Source organism: Pavona decussata, unplaced genomic scaffold (genome assembly GCF_977016875.1).
Source record: "Pavona decussata unplaced genomic scaffold, jaPavDecu1.1 SCAFFOLD_192, whole genome shotgun sequence".
Taxonomy (NCBI): Eukaryota; Metazoa; Cnidaria; class Anthozoa; order Scleractinia; family Agariciidae; genus Pavona; species Pavona decussata.
This window is the reverse complement of record NW_028145601.1, coordinates 809,119-821,305: the sequence shown is the minus strand read 5'-3', so window position 1 is coordinate 821,305 and position 12,187 is coordinate 809,119. Positions and strand designations below refer to the sequence as shown.

At 37.2% G+C, this 12,187-nt stretch overlaps 1 protein-coding gene across 2 annotated transcripts in view; it reads right to left on the bottom strand.

Annotated features, from left to right (window-relative positions):
* LOC146462050 (MYCBP-associated protein-like) overlaps positions 1–12,141 on the bottom strand; it is an 89,241-nt gene extending 77,100 nt beyond the window's left edge. For both annotated transcript variants that reach the window (XM_085086116.1, XM_085086115.1), the window contains exons 1-16: positions 11,965–12,141; positions 11,348–11,520; positions 10,817–10,923; positions 10,654–10,712; positions 9,226–9,332; positions 8,906–8,932; positions 8,702–8,782; positions 7,670–7,745; positions 7,042–7,114; positions 6,485–6,531; positions 5,717–5,780; positions 5,296–5,378; positions 4,758–4,882; positions 4,231–4,352; positions 2,299–2,524; positions 1,447–1,660 (exon numbers count right to left, since the gene is read on the bottom strand). In XM_085086116.1, coding sequence (XP_084942242.1) covers positions 1,447–1,660; positions 2,299–2,524; positions 4,231–4,352; positions 4,758–4,882; positions 5,296–5,378; positions 5,717–5,780; positions 6,485–6,531; positions 7,042–7,114; positions 7,670–7,745; positions 8,702–8,782; positions 8,906–8,932; positions 9,226–9,332; positions 10,654–10,712; positions 10,817–10,923; positions 11,348–11,520; positions 11,965–12,019 — 1,639 coding nt within the window. In that variant the 5' untranslated portion in view covers positions 12,020–12,141. The remainder of the gene's footprint in view (positions 1–1,446; positions 1,661–2,298; positions 2,525–4,230; positions 4,353–4,757; positions 4,883–5,295; positions 5,379–5,716; positions 5,781–6,484; positions 6,532–7,041; positions 7,115–7,669; positions 7,746–8,701; positions 8,783–8,905; positions 8,933–9,225; positions 9,333–10,653; positions 10,713–10,816; positions 10,924–11,347; positions 11,521–11,964) is intronic.
* Between the last annotated feature and the right edge of the window lie 46 nt (positions 12,142–12,187).

Sequence of the window (12,187 nt, the reverse complement as noted above, 5' to 3'; positions counted from 1 at the left end):
TCTTAAGACTATGATAAAGCACACGATTTAAGTGAATCGTGTATTTTATAAGCACAACCCAGTGACCAATTGTTAAGCAAACTCAAAACCTGATTGGCTACAAAAGGGCGTTCTAGTAATTTTCGATACACCGTTAGATCTGGAGACGACGTGATGCACGCATGCACGGTGAGAAAATTTGAGATTCGGCGTCCTTTTGCAAGCACAAGCGCAACATTATAATTGGGTTTTATTATATAAACACCAATGAAATACCAGGTGAGCTTTCGCGTGAAAACATGATACCTTCACACGTCAAAAGATCACCGCTGCTAATTTTGGTTACATAATAAATCACGCCTTTTGCAATGATTTGGTATTTAATTGGTGTTTATATATAATAAACAGAACATTACATGCCCGCTTGGAGATACGAAATTTCTCTTGTCGTGTTGAAAAATATTTCACTCGTTCGCTGCGCCCAATCGTGAAAAAATTTTTAATACTCGAAGAGAAATTTCGTATCTCCGCACGGTCATGTAATATCCTCTATTAATTGAAGCGTATTGTGGTTTTATGTAAGTATTTGCTCTTGATTCACGTACATCATGCATAAAATTGTTGCAGTCAAGGCAACTTCGTCGATAAGTGAACCAGGCTTTAGTCGACGGAGTTGAGAAGGCAGTATGGGTCTGCAGGGAACTAAACTTGTAAGTAATCATCTATATTTTGACCGGCACGAGTGTAGAGTTTAGACCGGCCTTACCCTCTGACGAAGGGCTAACGCTCGAAACATCAGCACTCAAATCTCTTTACGGTGGCCAATTTATCTTTAGTTATCAACTTTGCTGATAAAATCAAACCGACGCAGCACCACAAAGCCTCTTGTTTAACAGAAAACATGCACATATAAAAGGGAGGGGTTAACGGTTGTGCGCATGTCCATTAATCAAAATACTTTTTTGCCTTTGCTCGCTATGACCCAAGCCTGCGAACAGCAGATGTATTTCCAGTCGTCGCTTCTCTCCTGAAACTAGAAACTTGAGCCAAAAAACAAAAAAAAAAAAAAAAAAAAAAAAACGGGTGTTCTTGCAGGCTAGCTATGACCCAAGCCTGTGTAATTTAATTTGTTGTTTATGAACCATTCTGAAGGGAATAGGTCACTCATGTGGTAATTTTTTCATATGATTGCGTTGTTTCGCTGCGAATAACTGTAAACACATCAACCGTGGAATCGAAATCCTACGGGTCAACGCTAAATTCAATATCGACAATATGAGTACAATCCACTCGCATTTTCTGTGAATTTTGGTCGTCAGTCATTTTGCTTGGACTAATTATGGAATGTGATTACTGAAGTACATGTGAGTGGGATTTTTAAGGCCATAAAGTTGATAAGAAAGAGAAAAAGCATTTAGATTCATGCACATACGCTGAAATGTGAACCCCTCCCTTTAAGCGCCTCACCTCTAAGAGTAATTCTTATAGGAGCACCACCACACAGTATTGGCTTTGTCATCAGCTCCCAAGTCTCCGTGAAGATACCGGCATTTGGGGATTTGAATATGAAAGGGAAATTCAAAGTATCCCCCGGCAGAATCACACCACTCTTGGTGTCAAAGTAAAACCTTTGAGTTTGTCCAGCAAGCTTTGTACCCAGAACATTGGCTCGTGGAATTTTCTGTCAAGAAACGTTCAAAGAGAGGCGTCAACCTGTGCATGATACAACCACAGCTTCCTTCCTTTTAATGCCAATAAAAACCATTTCAATTTCAATTTTAAAGGAGGTGCTGTGGCCTAGTGGTGAAAGCGCCGGAGTTGGTTCTAGACCCGTTCTGACCACTTGGATTTGTTTCACGGTAGCCCTGTTTTCAAACCCAAGGCCAGGCTTTGTAAATAGCCAACTGGTTTGCCTCCCACCAGTTGGGAGTTTGCACGTTTATTTCACTGATTTATTGTGTCCCCAATTAGCGCTACAGTGCTAGTACCTCGACACAAATAAAGTAGTTTACTTTTATTTATCTAATACATCTAACAAATGACCACTGAAAATGATAAAAAAAAACTGATAGTTTCTCCAGTTTTTTGCAGTGACATGCTAGAAAAGAAAACTTGCCTATTTCAGCGTTTGTGGATATCACTCTAGACTTTAGCCACTTAAATGAAAGCTCCCGAACAGTATTTTTGACTGTAAGTGTGTATTGTACTGTCAAAGGTGGTTTGGAACTTTTCACTGTTCAATAAATCCATCAGAAACTGAAACAGAAACATGTTTCCTGGCAAAATTAATTTTTTCAACCTAATCCCAGCAGTCCATACCTTCCAAGAGAAGTATATGGCAGTTGTGCCATCATTGCAGATATTCAAATGTGAGGTAATCCTATCTCCCACATTAGCCTCAAATATCACACGACAGGCCACGCCCACTTGTCCAGGTACCCCCTGCCCCCTTGATCCATTCCATTGGGCTGTGTGGCCACCGATTGATAGCGACGGTCCAAAAATGGGTTGAGGAACAACATCAGCAATGCTTGCTAAAGGATCCCTAAGAATTACATATTAAATCCATCAATTATGTTTACTTTTTTAATTTCTTAGAGACTTCTAAAGACCGTGAAAACCAAAGTTAAACCACATCAGGGGCTGGTTGTTCAAAAGCCGATTAACACTAATTTATGATTAAAGGTTAATCGAGGTTTTCATCTCACTCATTAAAAGTGGTTTCAAAAGCTAATTTCAAGCTAACGGTAAAGAAAAGTCTAAGTCAAGACTGAGGAACAAAAATCTTTTAAAGAATCTTTATCGATTAGTAATTAAACTCAAATCAAAGTTCACGTTAACCCAGGATTAGCTTAATCGGACTTTTAAACACTGGGCCCAGGACAATAACGCTTTTCTATAAAATGTTCCACCCAATGTTTAGCTGCATATCCATCCAATATTACCAACCATTACCGTTGTTCAACAGTGTTTGTATGCCAAGCTGGGGCTTTATGTTTGCAATTGAGAAAGACTGACATTTCCCCTTGATTTAATTTCTGTGGTGGCAGTAGAAAGATTTAAAATCACGTTTCAGAGGGCAAACTTGTGTTTATGTTTTCTCGAAAATGGGTAGGTAGAAGAGAAGAGAATTGATGCTAATGCAAAACTATTGAATTTTACTGAGAATCTGAAAACGGGGATGGGCAAATGAAGGTTAAATATCGGGTCACATTGTCATTTTTGCCATTTGTCGTTACCGTAATTCTAAATCTCTCAAGTGGTGCAACACATGAAAACACTTGGATCATAAAACAATTATTAATTTTGTTACACGTTTAGATTTACTAGATTAACTAGGAACTGGGGGCATTGGACCTCGACAAATTTTGCCTCAAACGATTGGAATAAATTAGACCTTTCAATCAGACAAAGCCCATCATTAGCTAGTTTTAAAAGAGTGTTAAGAAATGTAAATAGTCTTGAGTCTAATTTTTATATATTCATATATTAGTCTTTATTTTTCTTTTTTTTGTTCTTTTTAATTTTCGAGGACTCTTTTGTAAATCACTTATTAGTGAAATTGATTTCCTCAATAAAGATTATTATCATTTATTTATTTACTTCAGGTGCTTATAAAAGAGGAGTACTTATTAGAAAGGCATCACTTATAGAGTGTGTGCACGGCAGACATGTTGGAGGACTGAAACAATAGAAGATGTTTGCATAAAAATAAAATTTATTTCCCAAAGGAAAATCATTGTATTGTTTCGGTCCTCCAACATGGCCGTCGTGCACACACTCTATTGGAAGAAGGGTGCTACTGCTAATCGAATTATTACAGTTTTACCTACCTGTATGTATGGATTGTTTTAACATTACCCTGGTCATCCCACTAACTTAAATCCTTTCAACAGCAGGCATGACATTGTAGGTGGAGGTGGAGGTGGGGCCCATTTTTCACACCTTTTAGTTGCTTACCCACCCCTCAACCCACCCCTTTCATGGTGGCTGTAGCTATGCATTTCTTATTTTTCTATTTGAATGTATCTTCTTCTGTCTCAGGGCTCCTATTGATAGCAGGGTGCTTTTAAGCTTCTGAAGGGACTACCCTGAGCTTTATGACTAAATAAAGGTGTCTGTCTGTCTGTCTGTCTGTCTTCTGCTTCGTGTTCTCTTTAGTCTTACAAATCTTTTACAAATCGGCCTCCCCTCCCTTCCCCAGTAAGTATGATTTAAATTCAATGCATGATTCATAATTTTTATTTTCACCTCTCATTCATGGATTCATCCAACACCTCACTCTCCTCCTCCTCTTGTACAACAGACATCATGTCAAACTTGGATGAACGCCGAGGCTGGTTTGTCCCGATCACCTCCAGTTCATCAATGTACTGGTACGCAGAAACAATAGAGTTGAAAAATTTTGTATGGTTAGTTAGTCATCTGTTAGGTACACCTTCAGATCCAACAGATCCAGAATCATTTAATGATTATACATACAAAATAAAGATGAAAAACTACAAAAACTACCAATGCCACACTGAAATAAGATCACAAGAATTTTTTGCATGATGCCTTGTATTTATTTGTCTTCTCAAAACAATTTTAACATAATTTACATTTAAAATAAACTGGTCAGCGAGGCAGTACAAGTTTACGTGCAACTATTGTACAAGTTTTGGACATTATTTTAAGTTTGTTTGTTCATGAAAGGTGCAGTAAATACAGGGTCCCCTTGCCTCTTACTGGTGTAACAATAATATTTGTAAATAAAATAATGAGGTGTTGATACTTACTGGCTGATGCGGGTCCAACTCACTTAAAACTGTCTGTAGCTGCTTAGTTCTGTCCTGGAGGTAAGTTGATTTCTGCCATGGATGGTGAACTGAAGCTGATCTGTGTGTACTTGACCACTCTATACCTGCACAACAAAACAGCTATGATAAACATGTAACCACACTGGGATTCACAGTTACAGCTGTGATGGCTAAAAAGTAACAATTTTGTAAAATATATTATTATTGTTATCTTTTGGATTGATCATGACTGGTGTCATCGTAAGTTGTAGCAAGTTGTGAAAAACTGGAGTGTACATACAGCAACAAAATTAATTACTGTGCCGGTAAAATTAATGTCACAGGACTAAACTGCACAACTGTCAACAGTGAAATTCTCAGGTCTTGACTTAAACCCAGATGTACACTGTACTTTTCATTATTTTTGATTCAACTTAAAATAACATATAATTATTTAATAAAATAATATATAATTAATTTATACCTATGTTAATAAGAAATCAGTGAGCAAACAAAATAATAAGTTAAGCCACCTTACCCATTTCATTCTTGATATAAATAGGCTTGCCAATGTGTTCAATTGCCGGTGGATAACCACGCTCTGTCTGTGTGAGTGTCATGCTGGATTAAAAATATTACAGGTTAATGTGTGAATCTCAGTTTTGCATTCAAGTAAAACAATGCTGATTTGACCTTCTTTTACTCTGCACAAAACCACAACCAAGACCAAGAGGTGGAAATTGGCTATAAAACCTGTAAGTTAATGATCAGCTTTTCACAGCTGCCACACAGTGCTACATGTATAATTCACCTTGTGGTCTTGTTGAAAAGGCTTAAAATATTGTACCAATGACAACTTTAGTTGAAATAGCTGCATGTATACAGTTAATATGGTACAGTCACATTCACTTCAACGCTAAGCAATGCTTGCACCCAAACTACAAATACGACTATCTTACTTTATCCCTGTTTCATCATCTCCTATTTGCTCCACCTGTTTCCAGAATTCACTGCCAACACGATCTACAATCAAACACAGGCTAGATTAAACACATGTACATGTGTACCTGCCAACTCTCATGCATTATGCGTGAGTCTCACGCCTGCTGACTAAAGACATTGATCTCACGCATCAAGGCCAATTTCTCACGCCTGATTCACAAATCCAGATGAGTTGTTCTAAAAAAACTTAATTTCATTTCTTTTTGTTTAATTTGTATTATTTCTTTCCTCTTTATAACAATCGCAAAAGCTTTCAAATGTCTAAGATCCGTTCGAATTGTAAGTGTTCAAAGGTCGTCGGAATATCTTCGGATGTTTTTGGCAACGTTTGGAAGTCTTCGGAAATCATCGGAAATCTTCGGAAGTGGTTCGGACGTTTTCGGAAATCCCGGTCATGACGAGACAAAAATCTCAAGCATTTGACTCAGAAAAAGTTGGCCGGTAAATTCATGTAATACTTGACCCAAATTAAGTAATGCAATCACTTTTCACTTATCAACCATTTATCACCCTGTACATTAAAACAAGAGACTAGAGGTAGCCTTTACTTGTGCCACACACCTAATACAAAACTATTTACAAAGACCCATAGAGCTTGGGGTACCTGTGGAGCTCGCATTACCTGTGGAAATTTGCGAAATGAAAAATAATTCAAATGGTGGATATTTCTAGACTTGTGGCCTCAAGGCACAGGTAATTTATAATGTGGTACACAAAGTGCTTACATCCTTTCCCATAGTCCATTGATGGGATTGACCTGTCGATGGCATATCTACAAGAAAAGAAATCACTCTTACTATGGGAATATAAAACAACCTGTGAAATGGGACCTCAAACTGCAGGAAATACAGTAACAGGTCCACTGGGTTTATGCATGAAAGATCAGAAGATTTAAGATAATTATAATCTGGTGAAGAAATTACTTTACAGCTATATTATGATTGAATACCAAATCGGAAAAAAAATATATCATTGTTATTTCTTTACAACTGTATAATTATATAGCTGTATGTGGGTGCACAGTCCAGGCTGTCAAACTCAAACACTGTTTCTGACTTGCATATTTGAAAAATAACTTATGTATAGCATATTGTTATTATGTTGCAGTCATGCAGATGCTAACTGTAAGTTCAATGTTGGACGGCAGAAAATGTTACAATGGAAAAATATCGGGAAAAACATTTCTACAGGCCTGAATATAACAGTGCCAAGTCAGAAAACCATAGCATGTTTATGAGTTTAGATTAAAAAACATTCCCATTTACTGTCCTTACAACTATACCTGTTTTCTTGTATTTCTCTGTACTCCTCACTTTGGTTCATTACCAACATGTCAGTTGATGTGTTCAGGACATCTGTAGGATAAATCAGGGTCGTTTATTAATTAACCCAGCCACAAACTTAACTGAGCCCAGATTAAGAGAAAGTTTGATGGTAAGGAAGTTGTGCCATTTTTGACATTATCAGTTTTTGTGTCTACTTTGCATGCAAGTGAAAAACCTAATACTAGTCCAATCCAATGTAATATGCTATATGATCAAAATGTGGCTTGCACATGTGTGGGAAAAACGAGAACACTGAAAGCAAAATTGGAATAGAAAAATAAGCATTGCCCTTTCTGCTCACAGTGCAGAATGATGTACCTTGGGACTTGATTGTTCTCTTATTGCTATAAGATTTTTTCCTTTTCGTTTACAACTTTCAACTTAATTATTACAATTTTGGGCAAGCCCAAAAGGATTTACACTGAAGAAATATTTTCATAGAAAACATATTTCAAAAGGATTTGAGGCCCAATTTTTTTTATTTCTAAAGTTATTAAATATTTTTGATAATTTTAAAATCAGAACTAGACTTACAGCTGTATTATTAATATTTTTTAAAAAATTCACAGGGTCTAATCAACTTACTGGAGAGGTGCTGTTGCTGTCTCTTTCTCTGCAGCATCTGTCTCTGCCAGTTTGCCAGTGCATTATTTTCATTAATCTTCAAAGAACAGAGATTTAAAACATAAACATTAAAAGAAGAAAATAATAATGTAGATTGGATTAAGACATAGAAAATCTTTAGTTTGTTAATTGATCATGACAACATCTGCAAAGGCTTAAAGCCCATCAGTCATCTGTCATCGTGCATGTGTGAGTGCCTGCCATGGGTAAGTAAATACATGTATTGATATCATAATAATATTTTAAGAAAATTATCATTTAAGGGCCTTAAAGTGAGGTAATCATGATCAGTGATGACTGACTTGATTTCCTTCATTAATAATACTTGTGGGAATATTATTCCAGTCATTAGGTGTCCTTTAATACAAGGGGAGGGGAGGTTTGGATATCTTCTGGGATTTTGGGGGAGCAGGGATGGTGCAGTGGTGAGAGCACTCACCTCCCACCAATGTGGCCTGGGTTTGATTTCTGGAATCACATGTGGGTTAAGGTTGTTGTTTGTTCTCATCCCTGCTCTGACGGTTTTTCTCCATGTACACTGGTTTTCCCCCCCTCCACAAAAACCTACATTACCTGGAAACAGTGGATGAAAGAGCTGTTGTAGGTTAAAATGAATCCCAGGTTAAAATGATTTCAACCTAGGTTGATTTCTATCTTCCTTTGTTTCAGATTTAAATTACCCAAACTTAACAAAGGAAAATACAAATCAACCTAACCTGGATTCATTTTAACCTACAACAGAGCCACTCTGTGGAATCCATTGAAATTCCCATTTATTCATTTATTTACATTGTATTTTACGGAAAAGTGCATTTGTAAAAAAAAAAAAAAAGGAATCAGAGAGTCTGTAAAAAGATGCCAAAATCCTATGTACACCTGAGTCATGCAGCACTAATAATATTAAAACTGGGAAGCACAGTTGGCTAGTAAGTAACTTAGATTATTGTAATGTTAAACCTGGTCCAGTGGGATTTAACTGAACTGTATGCTTACCCTTGTTTGCCAGACATGGCTGGAAAAATTCTTGTCCTTTTTCTTGCCTTTGGTTGTTGGCCTAACCTTGCCAGCACCAAACTAGAAAGAATAAAACAGAATACCTTATTTGTAACCTAACACTCTCTACTTACAAACAAGACTTACAATATAATTATACCGGTAACCAGATACTGGTGAGTTGTGACTGCATATGATACCTACCTTGAAAGCAGAGAAGGGAGGTAGATTCTGAAAAAGAGAAGGATTTGAGAAAAGTGTGAAATTAATAAGCAGACTGGGCCATTAAATATGTAACTTGTTTACACCTAGTTTATAAAACTTTCTAGAATATCAATTGCAACCATATAATTATACAGTATAAAAGGCGCAAGGTCTTGTTTAATTATATTGCAGGGTACTGATTGACACTGCTAGGTACCATAATATTTTGTCATTGAACAACTACATTGTAAATCAACTTCTATACGATTGAATGTGACATAACTTTAAAAATCATTCCATGGATTTGATGGGATATGTACCTCAATGTCTCCTCTTTTGATAGCTTCATTTTGAAAGTCTTCCCATGAGCCTAAGATTGTGTGGGTCAACACCTGTCCCTCCTCATCAAATAGAGGACCAGTTGAGCCTACAGAAAAAATACAAAAAGTTAAGACCTAGAAGTTTGATGCTTACATGCATGAAATATGAATGAGGGCAATCCGATGGAAATAGGAAACAAATCTTTTTATAAATTCAACATTTGGATTTTTTACTGTCTTCTATGGATTACCCTCATTTTGGCATAATTAAAACCTAAAATGTTAACAGTTAACTTGAGAAACAAAGGCCAAGTACAGTCTATTTCCCTGGAATTTAGAACTTTACAAGAATAATTGATAAAGATAAAAAAATCAAAGTAACATAAAAAATATTTGACATAGGCTCTTAAATCCACTGGGCCCTTAAATTTATTTAATGTTTTTGATAACATTTTGAGAAAAATAATAGATAAGACCTGGTAAGGAAATGGGAGACTGCACAAAGGCAAAGAGAAATATCTTTGACCTTGGCGGGAATTGAACCCATAAGATCTCCAGATTTGATCATCCATTGCTCAGTAACGAGTTTAAGCTATGAAGCCAGATGGGAGCAAGTTGTGGGTGATAATGATGGTAATTCTTGGTTTTCACATGACATTATAAAAAAAACTGAAATTCGTAACTAAACACCATTTTGGGTTTTTATCTTCATCACATAAAAGAAAAAATAAATTTCCATCGGCTTGCTTGTTTTCAGCAGGATGGCATTCTTTGTTTTGAAAATAGAGCAGTTTGAATTTTAGATTTTTGCGCAGTGCGTGACAGAAGGATTGCTGCTCTAAACGTGTCACATACATGAAAACATCGATTTGTCTCATGTTTTTTTGAGGTCTGATCAGCTAACTTGCAATAGAAGCATCTATGTATATGTGTGAAATTCAGCAGAGAGAAGAAAGGCTTTGAAACAGCCATGGGAAACTCCAGATGTTTTTGCTGGTTTCCGGCCGCCATGTTGGAGTCCCATAGACGGGGAACCAACATGGCATCCCATATTAAACTCTGTAATTTGCCACGGTACATTTTCTTGAATAACTCGATTATAAGATATTGCACAGCCCTGTGGCTTTCACACGTTGTTTATGCATCTCTCTTCTACAACATATCGATTTCTTGACTTAACTATTGAATGGTTGAGGATTTTATTTTTTTACTAGCGTGACGATCTGTGAGGTGAAAACCACCAATTAAAGAAAATGTGGATGTGAAGGGTATTATTATCAATGTTGCAGTACTGTTAGCACCAAGGACACAAATGATCAATGGATCAGAGACTGAGTTAATTTTTTGATCTATCATTTATTTGCTTTAATGCTACTAATTAGCAAGTAGAACAACATTCGTTTGACTTCATATTTAATACTGACTCACCGACAAGGGGAGTGGATACTAAGGGAGCATCTGGCGGTGCTGGGCGGGCCACGGTCACACTGTCCAAAAAAGAATTATCACTCAGGTCAATTCAATGCATTAAACTATGTAAGTAGTCGGCAATGTGAACATTTAATTTCTGCCAGGTCTCCAGTTGTCTCACCTCTTTCCCACTGGTTGGTTCTGTTCTAATGATTGCTTGAGCCGAGCCTTACGAACCATAATAGTTGCTGATGGTTTGGGAACAGATGGCTTCTTAGGAGGGTGAACCTACAGTAGGAATAAATCTGTCATTTCACTCACTTGTCCTGGGATCAAGATATTCCATAGTAGTTGTAAGTGTTAAAGTAGCAGTTAGGCGGGAAAGGCTGGCTGCCCTGGACTTGCTAGCCAAACAACAAGTGGCAGAATAATACCAGGTGTAAATAACACTCTGTTATCAGATAATGTCCAATAACAGTACTGCATGTGGTATGTGTTTCCTCCATAACTAGCTTCAACTGACTTCATCTAATAAAACTACGTTCAGCAAAATTTCTGCACAGCCAAACACTGTACACCTTGCGACTCAAACTCTAAATTCATGCCAGCTCACTTTTTTTGGAAGAGGGTGACAGTGGCGCATGTATATTATTGTTATACATGTATGGGGCTGTGTAAATTTTTTTTCCAAAGTTCTACAGTGCATGCTTACCTTTTTAAGCTCCTCCACATTGATTGCCAGAGAATCAATGTCATCCCCACTTATAACTTTGCCAACTGATGGTCCTGTGCATATTTCATCCTGAATGTGCACAGCAGAACCAACTGGTGAGCTCAATTTATCAGGGGTTCCACCATCTCTCTTTTTAGTCTTGGCACTCTTATCTACAACATTGATATGATCATGACAGTTTAGAACACGCCAAATAGCTCGGTCAATTCAGCTCCGGATATTTGGCAGTATTGGTCCCCCCTTAGCTTTGTGGAACGGTATTGATCAATTTAGCCATTACTTGGAATTTTACCTCAATACTTAAAGAAAGCACCACTGTTTAATGCATTTATTCACTGACAATATTGGTCAATTTCTTCAACAAGAGGAAGCAAATTTGTCAATTGACAATTATATAAGCTTAGTTACTTCGCTTACAATTCAGTGTACAATTGACTTAAGGACTAATACAGTTTTCTCAGACGTAGATCTCTCTTTACAAGTACCAGCCTGCATTGCAGTTGGCCCTTATTCGTTTATTAAGGGGGCCGTTGTCACTCGGTGCAACAGAGCGAATGCAGCCTTTTGCAGAAAAATCGCTTCTAAATTAACCTCACCTGTAGACCTCGGCCGATCCTTTTTAGACGGCTTACTAGAAAGCTTGTTACTCATGTTGCAATCTGATTCACTTAGGATGTGCTTCTACTGTAAAGACGGATGGAAACTAAAGAAATAAGTCTGTAAATACCGGCTGGATTTTCGTAGCAACAGCCGCCATGTTGACAACAAACGCAACTGAGCTTATTTGTCCGGGTAGAGGACGAGTAAATTTTGTCATCA